This window comes from Narcine bancroftii, chromosome 5 (genome assembly GCF_036971445.1).
Source record: "Narcine bancroftii isolate sNarBan1 chromosome 5, sNarBan1.hap1, whole genome shotgun sequence".
Taxonomy (NCBI): Eukaryota; Metazoa; Chordata; class Chondrichthyes; order Torpediniformes; family Narcinidae; genus Narcine; species Narcine bancroftii.
In genome coordinates, this window is record NC_091473.1 from 154,852,102 (window position 1) to 154,872,052 (window position 19,951).

The following is a 19,951-nucleotide window of genomic DNA, read 5'->3' on the forward strand; positions in this document are numbered from 1 at the left end:
CAGAGAAATGGAGCAGATGCTGAGGTGAAAGACGGTCAGGGTCATGCTGGGGCTCCACGTAAAGGCAGAAAGCAGAGGTCTGTACATGATAGAAATGATCTCCGATGTATCTATTTCAATGCGAGGAGTATTGTCCATAAGGCAGATGAGCTTAGGGTGTGGATTTGCACATGGGATTATGATGTTATTGCAATTTGTGAGACTTGGTTGCAGCAGGGGCAGGACTGGCAGCTCAATGTTCTGGGTTCTGACGTGATAAAGGGGGAGGGATGAAAGGGAGAGGAGTGGCATTACTGGTCAGGGGAAATATCACAGCTGTGCTTAGACAGGACAACACTGTGGACTTGCCTATAGAGGCCATATGGATGGATCTGAGGAACAGGAAAGGTGTGAGCACACTAATAGGCTTGTATTACAGACCGCCCAAATCTGTCAGGAGATGGCGAATCAATGTAAGGAAGAGAAAGTTGTGGTAGTTGGAGATTTTAACTTTCTGCACATGGACGGAGAGGCCCACACTGTAAAAGGACTGGATTGAGGAAAAGGATTAGAGTTGGTCATATGTATACAGGAAAGTTTTCTGAACTAATAGGTAGAGGGATCGACAGTGCAATATTTGATCTTCTATTAGGTAACCAGGCAGGTCAGGTGGCAGACGTCTGTGTAGGTGAGCATTTTGGGTCCAGTGACCATAATGTCATTAGCTTCAAGTTAATTATCGAGAAGGATAGGTCTGGGCCTCAAGTTGAGATTCTAAATTGGAGAAAGGTGAATTTTGAGGAAATGAAAAAGGACCGAGAGAGAGTGGATTGGGATAAGTTGTTTTCTGGCGAGGACGTGTCCAGCGAGTGGAAGTTCAAAGGTGAGATTTTGAAGGTGTAGATTAAAGGCAAAATTGACAGGCGTAGGGAACCTTGGTTTTCAAGGGATATTGGTGACATGATTAAGAAGGCAACAAGGAGCAAATGCGGTACTTGCAGAGTATGGAAAATATAAGAGAAAGAAATCAGGAAGGCAAAAAGACACAAGATAGCTTTGGCAGATAATGTGAAGGTAAATCCAAAGGGTTTCTACAAGAGTAAGAGGATAACAAGGGACAAAATAGGTCCCCTAGAGGAGCAGAGGGGTCAACTATGTGTGCAGCCTCACGATATGGGGGAGATCTTAAAGTGTTTAATGCCTACGGTTGAAAGGGAAACAAATAGAAGTGACATGAAACATATGGAGATTAAGGAGGAGGAGGTTCTTGCTGTCTGACAGCAAATAAAGGTAGACAAATCCCCTGGGCCGAATATGATATTCCCTTGGACCTTGAGGGAGACAAGTATTGAAATTGCAGGGGCCCTGACAGATATATTCAAAATGTCCTTAGCATGGGAGAGCAGGACATATTGACCTGCTGTTTAAGAAAGGCTCCAAAAGTATACCAGAAAACTATAGGCCGGTGAACCTTGAGGTCAGTAGTAGGTAAATTATTAGAAGGAGTTCTGAGAGATAGGATATATAGGTATTCGGACAGTTATGGGCTGATTAAGGACAGTCTGCATGGGTTTGTGTGCGGTAGGTCATGTTTAACAAATCTTGTAGGTTTTCGAGGAGATTACCAAGAAGGCAAACAGAGGAACTACTGACATGGTCTTTGCCCTCAGACAGCTCCAAGAAAGGTGCAGAGAACAAAACAAAGGACTCCACATCACCTTTGTTGACCTCACCAAAGCCTTTGACACTGCGAGCAGGAAAGGGCTTTGGCAAATACTAGAGCGCCTCGGATGCCCCCCAAAGTTCCTCAACATGGTTATCCATCTGCACAAAAACCAACAAGGTCGGGTCAGATACAGCAATGAGCTCTCCGAACCCTTCTCCATTGACAACGACGTGAAGCAAGGCTGCGTCCTCGCACCAACCCTCTTTTCAATCTTCTTCAGCATGATGCTGAAACAAGCCATGAAAGACCTCAACAATGAAGACGCTGTTTACATCCGGTACCGCACGGATGGCAGTCTCTTCAATCTGAGGCGCCTGCAAGCTCACACCAAGACACAAGAGCAACTTGTCCGTGAACTACTCTTTGCAGACGATGCCGCTTTAGTTGCCCATTCAGAGCCAGCTCTCCAGCACATGACGTCCTGTTTTGCGGAAACTGCCAAAATGTTTGGCCTGGAAGTCATCCTGAAGAAAACTGAGGTCCTCCATCAGCCAGCTCCCCACCATGACCACCAGCCCCCCCACATCTCCATCGGGCACACAGAACTCAACACGGTCAACTAGTTTACCTACCTCAGCTGCACCATTTCATCTGATATAAGGATCGACAAAGAGATAGACAACAGACTCACCAAGGCAAATAGCGCCTTTGGAAGACTACACAAAAGAGTCTGGAAAAATAACCACCTGAAGAAACACACAAAGATCAGTGCGTACAGAGCCGTTGTCATACCCATGCTCCAGTTTGGCTCCGAATCATGGGTCCTCTACCGGCATCACCTACAGCTCCAAGAACCCTTCCATCACCACTGTCTCCGCTCCATCCTCAACATTCATTGGAATGACTTCAACACCAACATCGAAGTACTCGAGCTGGCAGAGTCCACAAGCGTCGAATCCACGCTGTTGAAGACCCAACTGCGCTGGGTGGGTCACGGCTCCAGAATGGAGGACCATCACCTTCCCAAGATTATGTTCTATGGCGAGCTCTCCACTGGCCACCGAGACAGAGGTGCACCAAAGAAGAGGTACAAGGACTGCTTAAAGAAATCTCTTGGTGCCTGCCCCATTGACCACCGCCAGTGGGCTGATATCGCCTCCAACTGTGAATCTTGGCGCCTCACAGTTTGGCGGGCAGCAACCTCCTTTGAAGAAGACCGCAGAGTCCACCTCACTGACAAAAGACAAAGGAGAAAAAACCCAACACCCAACCCCAACCAACCAATTTTCCCTTGCAACCACTGCAACCGTGTCTGCCTGTCCCGCATCGGACTTGTCAGTCACCAACGAGCCTGCAGCTGACGTGGACATTACCTCTCCATAAATCTTCGTCCGCGAAGCCAAGCCAAAGAAGAAACCAAGAAGGCAGTTGAAGGAAAGGCTGTGGATGTTGGGTACATGGACTTTAGTAAGGTCGACGACAAGGTCCCACATGGGATGTTAGTTCAGAAGGTTAAGAGACTAGGTATCCATAGAGGAGTTGTAAACTGGATTCAAAATTGGCTGTGTGGGAGAAATGCAGAGAAGGTTCCTTCACAGACTGGAGGCCTGTGATGATCATTATTTGTTGTTTATATCAATGATCTGGATGATAATGTGGTAAATTGGATCAGCAAGTTTGCTGATGACACTAAAATAGGAGGCGTCGTGGACAGTGAGGAAGGTTTTCAAAGCTTGCAGAGGGATCTGGACCAGGTTGGAAAATGGGACAATAAATGGCTGATTGAGTTTAATGCAGACAAGTGTGAGGTGTTGCATTTTGGAAGGACAAACCAAGAAAGGACGTACAGGATGAATGGTCGGGCACTGAGGGGTGCGGAGGAGCAAAGAGATCCGGGGATACATATACATTGTTCCCCGAAAGTGGCATCACAGGTAGACAGGGTTGTAAAGAAAGCTTTTGGCATTTTAGCTTGATAAATCAAAGTATTGAGTGCAGGAATTGGATGTTATGTTGAAGTTGTATAAGACATCATAGAGGCAAAATTTGGAGTATTGGGTGCAGTTCTGGTAGGAAGGATATCAGTAAGATTGAAAGCATGTAGAGAAGCTTTACTGGGATGTTGCCAGGACTTCAAGAACTGAGTTACAGGGAAAGGTTAAACAGGTTAGGACTTTATTCCTTGGAGCGAAGAAGAATGAGGGGAGATTTGATTGAGGTTTACAAAATTATGAGGCTATAGACAGAGTGGATGCGAGTAGGCTCTTTCCACTGAGATTAGGAGAGATAAATCCAAGAGGACTTGGCTTTAGGGTGAAAGGGGAAAAGTTTAGGGGGAACATTAGGCGGAAGTTCTTCATTCACAGAGTGGTGGGAGTGTGGAATGAGCTGCCATCTGGTGTGGAGGGTGTGGGCAATATCTTGAGCTTTAAGAATAAATTAGATAGATGCATGGATGGGAGAGGTCTGGAAGGTTATGGAATGAGTAGAGGTCATTGAGACTAGGTGAACAATGGTCAGCACAGTCTAGAAGGGCCGAATGACCAGTTTTCTGTGCTGCAGTGTTCTGTGTTGCCACATGTTATGGTGGTTTTTGGTTTTAGTTGTAGCTCTAAGTCTGTTTTGTGTTGGTAATGTAGTTTGAATAAACTTTGTATGTTTATAAACAAAAGTGGGGTACTGAGGGAGGGGCAGTACTGAGGGAAGCCACTGAGACAATATGTTAAAGAATTCCAACACACCAACTGCTGCTAAGTGATGTTCATAGAATTGGTGGGACTTCCTCATGGATTCATCTACAACTTTCAGCTGCAGGATGTCTACTCCTCTTATTGTCATACAAACCCCATCTCCCTTTTTCTCCACTCCTCCTTCCTCTCTTCCTCTCCATCCACTCACTTCCCCTCCCAAAACCTTGCCTTGTTTATTCTCTCCGCCTCCCATTCCCTCCCTAATTTGCTCTATATCCCCAGTTCCATTCTCGGGGTCGGGGTGCAAGAGTGGGTGAACCATATCAATGAGATAGGGGTCCTATTGACTCTCCCGCCACAGATCAAGGGTGCTGGGAACTCACCACTGGACCTGCCCGGCCTGTCAATCCCATTGGGCCCACAGACCCGCGCATGGCAATCTGTGGAGAGAAAAAGAGAGAGTAGTCAAAACACAGCCCAACGCAGCATGCTGTAAAAACACAGCTCACTGGAGCATGCAGTCAAAACACAGCCCAATACAGCATTCAATCAAAACATAGCACACCAAACCATGCAGTCAAAACATAGCCCACTGCAGCACGCTGTAAAAACACAGCCCAACGCAGCACACAGTCAAGACATAGCCCATCCCAGCATGCTGTAAAAACACAGCTCACTGCAGCACTCAATCAAAACATAGCCCACCACACCATGCAGTCAAAACACAGCCCACTGCAGCACACAAAACACATACCACCAGAGCACATTGTAAAAACACAGCCCACTGCAGCACACAAAACACATCCCACCAGAGCACATTGTAAAAACACAGCCCACTGCAGCACACAAAACACATCCCACCAGAGCACATTGTAAAAACACAGCCCACCATGGCATGCTGTAAAAACACATGGTCTTCACTCAGTGGTTCTGTGCCTGGGACGCGAGAGAGTCATGGCAGATTTCCCATTGGGAACTTGAGGGCACGAGGGCAGATTTCCCACTGGGAACGGGAGAGCGTGACGACAGATTTCCTACTGGGAACAGGAGGGATTATGGATCATGTGGAAGCAGCAGGGATTTTGCTGAATTTGGCATCATGTTTGATACAGAATCATTAGGCCAAAAGTTGTTCCTGTGCAGCACCATTTGAGGGTGAATGAATTGGACATTTTCCGATGAGATAATCGCTCATCGTTTTGATAAACTTACTTCAATCTGTATAGGTTCCTTGTGTTGACTAATTTGATGCCTTGGTCCTCTTGAGCTTCCCAAACCCCAGGGCTACTGGATACTTTAATCACCGTGGCTCATTTCTTTTACAACTGTACATCATCTTTCCCCCAGCCTTTTGCCACAGATCAAACTCTTTCTTCAAAATGATGGATGAACTAAATATTGTTCTTGGAATAATTGTTATTTGTTTCCTGTGGTTCTCCTCATTGTCATCAAACCTTTCACCTTGCTGTTTTGTTTGGTCAAACTCTAATAAATGTTATCCCACTTTCGGAAATCCAGATGATTCAAGGCTTGGCTGAAGACGAGCAGTTTCCTGCATCACTTCAAACTTAACACTTTCTGTGGGATATTTGCAGATGTTAATTTCTGCAGTAAAAAATAAATTTTAGAACTTTGACGTTTCAATCAGAGCCACATCATTTCAGAAAATCTGCCTGATACCAACTCCAATTCCCAGTAGGAAATCTGTCATCACTCCCTCCCATTCCCAGTAGGAAATCTGTCATCACTCCCTTCCGTTCCCAGTAGGAAATCTGTCGTCACTCCCTCCTGTTCCCAGTAAGAAATCTGTCGTCACTCCCTCCCATTCCCAGTAGGAAATCTGTCGTCACTCCCTCACATTCCCAGTACGAAATCTGTCGTCAATCCCTCCTGTTCCCAGTAGGAAATCTGTCGTCACGCTCTCCCATTCCCAGTAGGAAATCTGTCGTCACTCCCTCCTGTTCCCAGTAGGAAATCTGTCGTCACTCCCTCCTGTTCCCAGTGGGAAATCTGTCGTCACTCCCTCCTGTTCCCAGTGGGAAATCTGTCGTCACTCCCTCCTGTTCCAAGTAGGAAATCTGTCGTCACTCCCTCCTGTTCCCAGTGGGAAATATGTCGTCACTCCCTCCTGTTCCCAGTGGGAAATCTGTCGTCACTCCCTCCTGTCCCCAGTGGGAAATCTGACGTCACTCCCTCCTGTTCCCAGTGGGAAATCTGTCGTCACTCCCTCCTGTTCCCAGTGGGATATCTGTCGTCACTCCCTCCTGTTCCCAGTGGGAAATCTGTCGTCACTCCCTCCTGTTCCCAGTGGGAAATCTGACGTCACTCCCTCCTGTTCCCAGTGGGGAATCTGTCGTCACTCCCTCCTGTTCCCAGTGGGAAATCTGTCGTCACTCCCTCCTGTTCCCAGTGGGAAATCTGTCGTCACTCCCTCCTGTTCCCAGTGGGAAATCTGACGTCACTCCCTCCTGTTCCCAGTGGGAAATCTGACGTCACTCCCTCCTGTTCCCAGTGGGAAATCTGTCGTCACTCCCTCCTGTTCCCAGTGGGAAATCTGTCGTCACTCCCTCCTGTTCCCAGTGGGAAATCTGACGTCACTCCCTCCTGTTCCCAGTGGGAAATCTGTCGTCACTCCCTCCTGTTCCCAGTGGGAAATCTGTCGTCACTCCCTCCTGTTCCCAGTAGGAAATCTGTCGTCACTCCCTCCTGTTCCCAGTGGGAAATCTGACGTCACTCCCTCCTGTTCCCAGTGGGAAATCTGTCGTCACTCCCTCCTGTTCCCAGTGGGAAATCTGTCGTCACTCCCTCCTGTTCCCAGTGGGAAATCTGTCGTCACTCCCTCCTGTTCCCAGTGGGAAATCTGACGTCACTCCCTCCTGTTCCCAGTGGGAAATCTGTCGTCACTCCCTCCTGTTCCCAGTGGGAAATCTGTCGTCACTCCCTCCTGTTCCCAGTGGGAAATCTGTCGTCACTCCCTCCTGTTCCCAGTGGGAAATCTGACGTCACTCCCTCCTGTTCCCAGTGGGAAATCTGACGTCACTCCCTCCTGTTCCCAGTGGGAAATCTGTCGTCACTCCCTCCTGTTCCCAGTAGGAAATCTGTCGTCACTCCCTCCTGTTCCCAGTGGGAAATCTGACATCACTCCCTCCTGCTGTTCCCAGTGGGAAATCTGTCGTCACTCCCTCCTGTTCCCAGTGGGAAATCTGTCGTCACTCCCTCCTGTTCCCAGTAGGAAATCTGTCATCACTCCCTCCTGTTCCCAGTGGGAAATCTGTCATCACTCCCTCCTGTTCCCAGTGGGAAATCTGTCGTCACTCCCTCCTGTTCCCAGTGGGAAATCTGTCGTCACTCCCTCCTGTTCCCAGTGGGAAATCTGTCGTCACTCCCTCCTGTTCCCAGTAGGAAATCTGTCGTCACTCCCTCCTGTTCCCAGTAGGAAATCTGTCGTCACTCCCTCCTGTTCCCAGTGGGAAATCTGACGTCACTCCCTCCTGTTCCCAGTGGGAAATCTGACGTCACTCCCTCCTGTTCCCAGTGGGAAATCTGACGTCACTCCCTCCTGTTCCCAGTGGGAAATCTGTCGTCACTCCCTCCTGTTCCCAGTAGGAAATCTGTCGTCACTCCCTCCTGTTCCCAGTGGGAAATCTGACGTCACTCCCTCCTGTTCCCAGTGGGAAATCTGTCGTCACTCCCTCCTGTTCCCAGTGGGAAATCTGTCGTCACTCCCTCCTGTTCCCAGTGGGAAATCTGTCGTCACTCCCTCCTGTTCCCAGTAGGAAATCTGTCGTCACTCCCTCCTGTTCCCAGTAGGAAATCTGTCGTCACTCCCTCCTGTCCCCAGTAGGAAATATGTCATCACTCCCTCCTGTTCCCAGTGGGAAATCTGTCGTCACTCCCTCCTGTTCCCAGTGGGAAATCTGACGTCACTCCCTCCTGTTCCCAGTGGGAAATCTGTCGTCACTCCCTCCTGTTCCCAGTGGGATATCTGTCGTCACTCCCTCCTGTTCCCAGTGGGAAATCTGTCGTCACTCCCTCCTGTTCCCAGTGGGAAATCTGACGTCACTCCCTCCTGTTCCCAGTGGGAAATCTGTCGTCACTCCCTCCTGTTCCCAGTGGGAAATCTGTCGTCACTCCCTCCTGTTCCCAGTGGGAAATCTGTCCTCACTCCCTCCTGTTCCCAGTGGGAAATCTGACGTCACTCCCTCCTGTTCCCAGTGGGAAATCTGACGTCACTCCCTCCTGTTCCCAGTGGGAAATCTGTCGTCACTCCCTCCTGTTCCCAGTGGGAAATCTGTCGTCACTCCCTCCTGTTCCCAGTGGGAAATCTGACGTCACTCCCTCCTGTTCCCAGTGGGAAATCTGTCGTCACTCCCTCCTGTTCCCAGTGGGAAATCTGTCGTCACTCCCTCCTGTTCCCAGTAGGAAATCTGTCGTCACTCCCTCCTGTTCCCAGTGGGAAATCTGTCGTCACTCCCTCCTGTTCCCAGTGGGAAATCTGTCGTCACTCCCTCCTGTTCCCAGTGGGAAATCTGTCGTCACTCCCTCCTGTTCCCAGTGGGAAATCTGTCGTCACTCCCTCCTGTTCCCAGTGGGAAATCTGTCGTCACTCCCTCCTGTTCCCAGTAGGAAATCTGTCGTCACTCCCTCCTGTTCCCAGTGGGAAATCTGTCGTCACTCCCTCCTGTTCCCAGTGGGAAATCTGTCGTCACTCCCTCCTGTTCCCAGTAGGAAATCTGTCGTCACTCCCTCCTGTTCCCAGTAGGAAATCTGTCGTCACTCCCTCCTGTCCCCAGTAGGAAATCTGTCGTCACTCCCTCCTGTCCCCAGTGGGAAATCTGTCGTCACTCCCTCCTGTTCCCAGTGGGAAATCTGTCGTCACTCCCTCCTGTTCCCAGTGGGAAATCTGACGTCACTCCCTCCTGTTCCCAGTGGGAAATCTGTCGTCACTCCCTCCTGTTCCCAGTGGGAAATCTGACGTCACTCCCTCCTGTTCCCAGTGGGAAATCTGTCGTCACTCCCTCCTGTTCCCAGTAGGAAATCTGTCGTCACTCCCTCCTGTTCCCAGTGGGAAATCAGTCGTCACTCCCTCCTGTTCCCAGTGGGAAATCTGTCGTCACTCCCTCCTGTTCCCAGTGGGAAATCTGTCGTCACTCCCTCCTGTTCCCAGTGGGAAATCTGACGTCACTCCCTCCTGTTCCCAGTGGGAAATCTGTCGTCACTCCCTCCTGTTCCCAGTGGGAAATCTGTCCTCACTCCCTCCTGTTCCCAGTGGGAAATCTGTCGTCACTCCCTCCTGTTCCCAGTGGGAAATCTGACGTCACTCCCTCCTGTTCCCAGTGGGAAATCTGACGTCACTCCCTCCTGTTCCCAGTGGGAAATCTGTCGTCACTCCCTCCTGTTCCCAGTGGGAAATCTGTCGTCACTCCCTCCTGTTCCCAGTGGGAAATCTGACATCACTCCCTCCTGTTCCCAGTGGGAAATCTGTCGTCACTCCCTCCTGTTCCCAGTGGGAAATCTGTCGTCACTCCCTCCTGTTCCCAGTAGGAAATCTGTCGTCACTCCCTCCTGTTCCCAGTGGGAAATCTGTCGTCACTCCCTCCTGTTCCCAGTGGGAAATCTGTCGTCACTCCCTCCTGTTCCCAGTAGGAAATCTGTCATCACTCCCTCCTGTTCCCAGTGGGAAATCTGTCGTCACTCCCTCCTGTTCCCAGTGGGAAATCTGTCGTCACTCCCTCCTGTTCCCAGTAGGAAATCTGTCGTCACTCCCTCCAGTTCCCAGTGGGAAATCTGTCGTCACTCCCTCCTGTTCCCAGTGGGAAATCTGTCGTCACTCCCTCCTGTTCCCAGTAGGAAATCTGTCGTCACTCCCTCCTGTTCCCAGTGGGAAATCTGTCGTCCATCCCTCCTGTTCCCAGTGGGAAATCTGTCGTCACTCCCTCCTGTTCCCAGTAGGAAATCTGTCGTCACTCCCTCCTGTTCCCAGTAGGAAATCTGTCGTCACTCCCTCCTGTCCCCAGTAGGAAATCTGACGTCACTCCCTCCTGTCCCCAGTAGGAAATCTGTCGTCACTCCCTCCTGTTCCCAGTGGGAAATCTGTCGTCACTCCCTCCTGTTCCCAGTGGGAAATCTGTCGTCACTCCCTCCTGTTCCCAGTGGGAAATCTGTCGTCACTCCCTCCTGTTCCCAGTAGGAAATCTGTCGTCACTCCCTCCTGTTCCCAGTGGGAAATCTGTCGTCACTCCCTCCTGTTCCCAGTGGGAAATATGTCGTCACTCCCTCCTGTCCCCAGTAGGAAATCTGTCGTCACTCCCTCCTGTCCCCAGTAGGAAATCTGTCGTCACTCCCTCCTGTTCCCAGTAGGAAATCTGTCGTCACTCCCTCACGTTCCCAGTAGGAAATCTGTCATCACTCCCTCCTGTTCCCAGTAGGAAATCTGTCGTCACTCCCTCACGTTCCGAGTACGAAATCTGTCGTCACTCCCTCCAGTTCCCAGTAGGAAATCTGTCGTCACTCCCTCCCGTTGCCAGTAGGAAATCTGTCATCACTCCCTCCTGTTCCCAGTAGGAAATCTGTCGTCACTCCCTCAAGTTCCCAGTACGAAATCTGTCGTCACTCCCTCCTGTTCCCAGTAGGAAATCTGTCATCACTCCCTCCCATTGCCATTAGGAAATCTGTCGTCACTCTCACCCATTCCCAGTAGGAAATCTATCGTCACTCCCTCCTGTTCCCAGTAGGAAATTCTGTCTTCACTCCCTCCTGTCCCCAGTAGGAAATCTGTCGTCACTCCCTCCTGTTCCCAGTGGGAAATCTGTCGTCACTCCCTCCTGTTCCCAGTGGGAAATCTGTCGTCACTCCCTCCTGTTCCCAGTTGGAAATCTGTCGTCACTCCCTCCTGTTCCCAGTACGAAATCTGTCGTCACTCCCTCCTGTCCCCAGTAGGAAATCTGTCGTCACTCCCTCCTGTTCCCAGTGGGAAATCTGTCGTCACTCCCTCCTGTTCCCCGTGGGAAATCTGTCGTCACTCCCTCCTGTTCCCAGTGGGAAATCTGTCGTCACTCCCTCCTGTTCCCAGTACGAAATCTGTCGTCACTCCCTCCTGTTCCCAGTACGAAATCTGTCGTCACTCCCTCCTGTTCCCAGTACGAAATCTGTCGTCACTCCCTCCTGTTCCCAGTGGGAAATCTGACGTCACTCCCTCCTGTCCCCAGTAGGAAATCTGTCGTCACTCCCTCCTGTTCCCAGTGGGAAATCTGTCGTCACTCCCTCCTGTTCCCAGTGGGAAATCTGACGTCACTCCCTCCTGTTCCCAGTGGGAAATCTGTCGTCACTCCCTCCTGTTCCCAGTGGGAAATCTGTCGTCACTCCCTCCTGTTCCCAGTGGGAAATCTGTCGTCACTCCCTCCTGTTCCCAGTGGGAAATCTGACGTCACTCCCTCCTGTTCCCAGTGGGAAATCTGTCGTCACTCCCTCCTGTTCCCAGTGGGAAATCTGTCGTCACTCCCTCCTGTTCCCAGTGGGAAATCTGTCGTCAATCCATCCTGTTCCCAGTGGGAAATCTGACGTCACTCCCTCCTGTTCCCAGTGGGAAATCTGACATCACTCCCTCCTGTTCCCAGTGGGAAATCTGTCGTCACTCCCTCCTGTTCCCAGTGGGAAATCTGTCGTCACTCCCTCCTGTTCCCAGTGGGAAATCTGTCGTCACTCCCTCCTGTTCCCAGTGGGAAATCTGACGTCACTCCCTCCTGTTCCCAGTGGGAAATCTGTCGTCACTCCCTCCTGTTCCCAGTGGGAAATCTGTCGTCACTCCCTCCTGTTCCCAGTGGGAAATCTGTCGTCACTCCCTCCTGTTCCCAGTGGGAAATCTGACGTCACTCCCTCCTGTTCCCAGTGGGAAATCTGACGTCACTCCCTCCTGTTCCCAGTGGGAAATCTGTCGTCACTCCCTCCTGTTCCCAGTAGGAAATCCGTCGTCACTCCCTCCTGTTCCCAGTGGGTAATCTGATGTCACTCCCTCCTGTTCCCAGTGGGAAATCTGTCGTCACTCCCTCCTGTTCCCAGTGGGAAATCTGTCGTCACTCCCTCCTGTTCTCAGTAGGAAATCTGTCGTCACTCCCTCCTGTTCCCAGTGGGAAATCTGTCGTCACTCCCTCCTGTTCCCATGGGAAATCTGTCGTCACTCCCTCCTGTTCCCAGTAGGAAATCTGTCGTCACTCCCTCCTGTTCCCAGTGGGAAATCTGTCGTCACTCCCTCCTGTTCCCAGTGGGAAATCTGTCGTCACTCCCTCCTGTTCCCAGTAGGAAATCTGTCGTCACTCCCTCCTGTTCCCAGTGGGAAATCTGTCGTCACTCCCTCCTGTTCCCAGTGGGAAATCTGTCGTCACTCCCTCCTGTTCCCAGTAGGAAATCTGTCGTCACTCCCTCCTGTTCCCAGTGGGAAATCTGTCGTCACTCCCTCCTGTTCCCATTAGGAAATCTGTCGTCACTCCCTCCTGTTCCCATTGGGAAATCTGACGTCACTCCCTCCTGTTCCCAGTGGGAAATCTGTCGTCACTCCCTCCTGTTCCCAGTGGGAAATCTGTCGTCACTCCCTCCTGTTCCCAGTGGGAAATCTGTCGTCACTCCCTCCTGTTCCCAGTGGGAAATCTGACGTCACTCCCTCCTGTTCCCAGTGGGAAATCTGTCGTCACTCCCTCCTGTTCCCAGTGGGAAATCTGTCGTCACTCCCTCCTGTTCCCAGTGGGAAATCTGTCGTCACTCCCTCCTGTTCCCAGTGGGAAATCTGACGTCACTCCCTCCTGTTCCCAGTGGGAAATCTGACGTCACTCCCTCCTGTTCCCAGTGGGAAATCTGTCGTCACTCCCTCCTGTTCCCAGTAGGAAATCTGTCGTCACTCCCTCCTGTTCCCAGTGGGAAATCTGACGTCACTCCCTCCTGTTCCCAGTGGGAAATCTGTCGTCACTCCCTCCTGTTCCCAGTTGGAAATCTGTCGTCACTCCCTCCTGTTCCCAGTACGAAATCTGTCGTCACTCCCTCCTGTCCCCAGTAGGAAATCTGTCGTCACTCCCTCCTGTTCCCAGTGGGAAATCTGTCGTCACTCCCTCCTGTTCCCCGTGGGAAATCTGTCGTCACTCCCTCCTGTTCCCAGTGGGAAATCTGTCGTCACTCCCTCCTGTTCCCAGTACGAAATCTGTCGTCACTCCCTCCTGTTCCCAGTACGAAATCTGTCGTCACTCCCTCCTGTTCCCAGTACGAAATCTGTCGTCACTCCCTCCTGTTCCCAGTGGGAAATCTGACGTCACTCCCTCCTGTCCCCAGTAGGAAATCTGTCGTCACTCCCTCCTGTTCCCAGTGGGAAATCTGTCGTCACTCCCTCCTGTTCCCAGTGGGAAATCTGACGTCACTCCCTCCTGTTCCCAGTGGGAAATCTGTCGTCACTCCCTCCTGTTCCCAGTGGGAAATCTGTCGTCACTCCCTCCTGTTCCCAGTGGGAAATCTGTCGTCACTCCCTCCTGTTCCCAGTGGGAAATCTGACGTCACTCCCTCCTGTTCCCAGTGGGAAATCTGTCGTCACTCCCTCCTGTTCCCAGTGGGAAATCTGTCGTCACTCCCTCCTGTTCCCAGTGGGAAATCTGTCGTCAATCCATCCTGTTCCCAGTGGGAAATCTGACGTCACTCCCTCCTGTTCCCAGTGGGAAATCTGACATCACTCCCTCCTGTTCCCAGTGGGAAATCTGTCGTCACTCCCTCCTGTTCCCAGTGGGAAATCTGTCGTCACTCCCTCCTGTTCCCAGTGGGAAATCTGTCGTCACTCCCTCCTGTTCCCAGTGGGAAATCTGACGTCACTCCCTCCTGTTCCCAGTGGGAAATCTGTCGTCACTCCCTCCTGTTCCCAGTGGGAAATCTGTCGTCACTCCCTCCTGTTCCCAGTGGGAAATCTGTCGTCACTCCCTCCTGTTCCCAGTGGGAAATCTGACGTCACTCCCTCCTGTTCCCAGTGGGAAATCTGACGTCACTCCCTCCTGTTCCCAGTGGGAAATCTGTCGTCACTCCCTCCTGTTCCCAGTAGGAAATCCGTCGTCACTCCCTCCTGTTCCCAGTGGGTAATCTGATGTCACTCCCTCCTGTTCCCAGTGGGAAATCTGTCGTCACTCCCTCCTGTTCCCAGTGGGAAATCTGTCGTCACTCCCTCCTGTTCTCAGTAGGAAATCTGTCGTCACTCCCTCCTGTTCCCAGTGGGAAATCTGTCGTCACTCCCTCCTGTTCCCATGGGAAATCTGTCGTCACTCCCTCCTGTTCCCAGTAGGAAATCTGTCGTCACTCCCTCCTGTTCCCAGTGGGAAATCTGTCGTCACTCCCTCCTGTTCCCAGTGGGAAATCTGTCGTCACTCCCTCCTGTTCCCAGTAGGAAATCTGTCGTCACTCCCTCCTGTTCCCAGTGGGAAATCTGTCGTCACTCCCTCCTGTTCCCAGTGGGAAATCTGTCGTCACTCCCTCCTGTTCCCAGTAGGAAATCTGTCGTCACTCCCTCCTGTTCCCAGTGGGAAATCTGTCGTCACTCCCTCCTGTTCCCAGTGGGAAATCTGTCGTCACTCCCTCCTGTTCCCAGTAGTAAATCTGTCGTCACTCCCTCCTGTTCCCAGTAGGAAATCTGTCGTCACTCCCTCCTGTCCCCAGTAGGAAATCTGTCGTCACTCCCTCCTGTCCCCAGTAGGAAATCTGTCGTCACTCCCTCCTGTTCCCAGTGGGAAATCTGTCGTCACTCCCTCCTGTTCCCAGTGGGAAATCTGACGTCACTCCCTCCTGTTCCCAGTGGGAAATCTGTCGTCACTCCCTCCTGTTCCCAGTGGGAAATCTGTCGTCACTCCCTCCTGTTCCCAGTGGGAAATCTGTCGTCACTCCCTCCTGTTCCCAGTGGGAAATCTGACGTCACTCCCTCCTGTTCCCAGTGGGAAATCTGACATCACTCCCTCCTGTTCCCAGTGGGAAATCTGTCGTCACTCCCTCCTGTTCCCAGTGGGAAATCTGTCGTCACTCCCTCCTGTTCCCAGTGGGAAATCTGTCGTCACTCCCTCCTGTTCCCAGTGGGAAATCTGTCGTCACTCCCTCCTGTTCCCAGTAGGAAATCTGTCGTCACTCCCTCCTGTTCCCAGTAGGAAATCTGTCGTCACTCCCTCCTGTCCCAAGTAGGAAATCTGTCGTTACTCCCTCCTGTCCCCAGTAGGAAATCTGTCGTCACTCCCTCCTGTTCCCAGTGGGAAATCTGTCATCACTCCCTCCTGTTCCCAGTGGGAAATCTGACGTCACTCCCTCCTGTTCCCAGTGGGAAATCTGTCGTCACTCCCTCCTGTTCCCAGTGGGAAATCTGACGTCACTCCCTCCTGTTCCCAGTGGGAAATCTGTCGTCACTCCCTCCTGTTCCCATTAGGAAATCTGTCGTCACTCCCTCCTGTTCCCATTGGGAAATCTGACGTCACTCCCTCCTGTTCCCAGTGGGAAATCTGTCGTCACTCCCTCCTGTTCCCAGTGGGAAATCTGTCGTCACTCCCTCCTGTTCCCAGTGGGAAATCTGTCGTCACTCCCTCCTGTTCCCAGTGGGAAATCTGACGTCACTCCCTCCTGTTCCCAGTGGGAAATCTGTCGTCACTCCCTCCTGTTCCCAGTGGGAAATCTGTCGTCACTCCCTCCTGTTCCCAGTGGGAAATCTGTCGTCACTCCCTCCTGTTCCCAGTGGGAAATCTGACGTCACTCCCTCCTGTTCCCAGTGGGAAATCTGACGTCACTCCCTCCTGTTCCCAGTGGGAAATCTGTCGTCACTCCCTCCTGTTCCCAGTAGGAAATCTGTCGTCACTCCCTCCTGTTCCCAGTGGGAAATCTGACGTCACTCCCTCCTGTTCCCAGTGGGAAATCTGTCGTCACTCCCTCCTGTTCCCAGTGGGAAATCTGCCCTCGTGCCCTCCATTCCCTGCAGGCTTCTTGACTACTGTTCTGCGTTCACTGCTCATGCTGAGTCCCACCACTCTGTGAAAAACCTGCCCCCCCCCCCACCTGAAATACACGTCCTCCAGCATGTGACATTTTACCTCAGGGAAATGATTACAACCTGCCTATCTTGTCGCTACTCTTCCTAATTTTATAAACCTGTACCATGCTCCAGAGAAAATAACCCAAATTTGTCCAATTTCTCCTGCAGCTCACACCCTCATTCAGATAAACCTGCTTTATATCCTTTCTAAAGCCTGCACATCCTTCCTGTAAAGCGCCAACCAGAATAGTACACATTACTCCAAGTGCAACCAAACCCCAAAGTTTAATCTCGAGTCAAACAGCACAGAAACAGAAACAGGACAATGGCCATTTGTTGATGCAATCATGAAGAAGGCTCACCAGCAGCTCTATTTTGTGAGGACTTTGAGGAGGTTCGGTACGTCACCGAAGCCTCTCAAAAACGTCTACAGGTGGACCGTGGAGAGCATTCTGGCTGGTATGGAGGCACCAGTGCTCAGGACAAGAATAAATCCCAGAGAGTTGTTAACTCGGCCTGCGACATCACAGGCACCAGACCTCACTCCGCCGAGGACATTGACATGAGGCGGTGTCTTTAAAAGGACCCTCTATCCTCAATTACCCCCACCCCCCAGGCCAGGCCCTCTTCGCTCTGCTACCATTGGGGGAAAAGGTACAGGAGCCTAAAGACGAGCACTCAGCGGCACAAGGATGGCTTCTACGCCTCCGCCATCAGATTCCGGAACAGACAATGAACCAAAGACTGCCTCACCTTGACTTTTTTTGCACATTTTAAAAAATGTTTTTTGTAAGGTGGTTTTTATAAATGCTCACACTGTGATATTGCCGTAAAACAATGAATTTTATGATTTGTTCAGGACAATAAATTCTGATAATATTTCTGATTCTTGTCTTGAGTAAACCAATTTGTTTGGCCCATATCGCTCAAAACTATTTCTATCCATGAACCTGTCCAGATAGCTCGTAAACATTGTAATTGTCCCTGACTCTCCCACTTCCTCAGGGAGCTTGTTCCATACACCCACCACCCTCTGCATGTAAAGTTGTTCCCTGGATTCCTTTTATTATAAATCAATGCCCTCTCGTCTTTGATTCCCCTCTCCTGATGACTATTTCCATGCTTCTCTTTTTTTAAAACCACAGTTTCCAAAGCCCCAGCATGTTCCCAATCTCTCTCTCTGTAACTTCAGACCTGATGACATTCTTATGAATATTTTCGACACCCTTTCCAGTTTAACGGCATTCTTCCTGACACTGGGTGACCCGAACTGTGCACAATCCTCTGTGTGAGGTCTCCTCAAAGTCTTACAGCTGTAATGTGACATCCTTGCTCCTGTGATCAGACCGATGAAGGTAGTGTGCCAAACGCCTCCTTCACCACCTTGTGTTACCCCCTTGGTCTCTCTATTCTACAACATTAATGCCAAGAGATTTTTTAATATATAAAAAATAAAAGAGAGACATGTGTTGACATAGGACTGGTAGAAAACGATGCTGAGGAAGTTATAATGGATTATAAAGAGAAGGCAGAAGAACAAAATCAATATTTTACTGTGGAAGACATGAGTAATGTCCCTGACAGACAAGGCTTCAGGGAGTAGAGTTGGATACAGTTAAGATTACTAGAGAAATTGTGCTAGGCAAACTGAATGGATTAAAGATTGATAAATCTCCCAGACCGGACGAGGTGCATCCTCGGGTTTTGAAAGAGGTGGCTTTGGAGATTGTGGACTCATGGGCAATGATCTTCCAGAAAGCAATAGTCTCTGGTATGATTCCAGGGGATTGGAAGGTCGCAAATGTGGTTCCGCTGTTTAAGAAAGGTGGGAGGAAGAATAAAGGAAACTATAGGCCTATTAAGTCTGATGTCGGTGGTTGAGAAGATATTACAGTCAATCCTCAAGGATGAGGTTATGAAATACCTGGAGATGCATGACAGGATAGGTCCAAATTCACCAATGACCCTCCTTCCACCATGATGTCAGGAGTGGGTAGGTCCACTGGTGTGTGCACTCCTCACAAAAGGAAAAATCCCACAGCCAAACGCAGCAAGAATATCCTGGGCTCCCCATTGACCAGATACTGAACTGGAGTAGCCCACACATAATTTGGCAACAAGAGCAGGTTAGGAGCTAGGGATGCTGGGGTAAGTAACTCACCTCCCAACTCCCCAAAGTCCATGCACCACCAGCACAATTCCAGTTTGATGGAACATCGCCACTTCTCTGGATGAATGAAGCTCACACAGCATCCAATGCTTAGAAAACTCACGGGAAGGAATAACGTGTGTGGTGCACTGTTAGCCAGAATCAGACACACACAAGGTAAAGACTGTACAACAGGCTTAAATCCACAAAGACTTCCACAGAGCCAGGCTGGCTGTGGCTGCAGCAACTCTGTGTGAGGCCTCGGGATGCTGGCGCAGGCTTATATCCCGGAGGGTGATTGACACCCGACCGGGTGGGGCTTGATTCATTCAGGCCGACTGATTGACAGCTGGCCAGGTGTTGCCCTGTCTCCTTACACTCCTGCAGGTACAGAGGTTGCCCCCGCAGTAGGCCGGTGGTGTACCTCCACAGCGTGGGGTTTGTTAGAACAGGTCATTCAACAACTATCATCTCCGGGAAGACCACAGTCACTCACTCCCCCAATGAAATGGCACAGCCACAGTATGAACCAGCTACACAATGCACTGCAGCAACTCCCCAACTTTCCTTAGACAGAACCTTCCAAACCCCACCTTCACCAGCTGCAAGGACAAGGTCGGCTCAAAGAGGGGTCTCCAACATCCCACCCACCCAGTTGGAAATATCTCACCATTTCTTCACCGTCACTGGGTTAATAGCCTGGAACTCCCTCCCTCACCCAAACCTCAAAGAAGCAGCTCCCTACCACCATGTCAAGGGCTTACCCGAGCCTGCTGTAGGATGGCCTGTGCTTGGGCTTCCTGGGCTGATATTGGTGGTCCCTTCTCACCACTGGACCCGTACCGGAACTGCAGGAGAGGAGACAGAAACAGCAATATTTCACACCTGAAGACTGATAACATGGACAAATGTGTGCTCCATCATTGGGTAAGGATGGATAAAGGGACTTCCTATCTCCCAAACTACCCACATCTCCAACAACCAAACTTCTTATTCCACACCCCGAACACCCAAACCTGCAACACCTCTCCCACTACTCCAATTCCCAACACCCAACATCTACCTCAACACCCACACCAGCAGTTCAACCCCTACCACCCACCCAACAGTTCAACCCCTAACACCCACCCAACAGTACAACCACCAACACCCACCCAACAGTCCAACCCCAACACAAAAATTCCAGCATCCGCCCAACAGTCCAACCCCCAACACCCACCAAATAGTATAACCCCCTATACCAACCCAATAGTTTATCCACCAACATCAACCCAACAGTCCAACCCTAACCCCAACACCCACCCAACAGTCCAACCAATACCAACAAAACAGTCCAACCCTAACCCCAGCACCCACCCAACAGTCCAACCCAAACCCCAAATCTAAACCCCAAGCCAACAGTCCAACCCAACACACATCCAACAGTCCAACCCCCAACACCCACC

General features: G+C 50.9%; 1 protein-coding gene across 5 annotated transcripts in view; it reads right to left on the reverse strand.

Moving 5' to 3' along the window:
* col11a1a (collagen, type XI, alpha 1a) overlaps positions 1-19,951 on the reverse strand; it is a 376,434-nt gene that overhangs the window by 242,688 nt on the left and 113,795 nt on the right. For all 5 annotated transcript variants that reach the window (XM_069939457.1, XM_069939458.1, XM_069939456.1 and 2 more), the window contains 2 exons: positions 19,271-19,354; positions 4,719-4,775 (listed from right to left, as the gene is read on the reverse strand). In XM_069939457.1, coding sequence (XP_069795558.1) covers positions 4,719-4,775; positions 19,271-19,354 — 141 coding nt within the window. The remainder of the gene's footprint in view (positions 1-4,718; positions 4,776-19,270; positions 19,355-19,951) is intronic.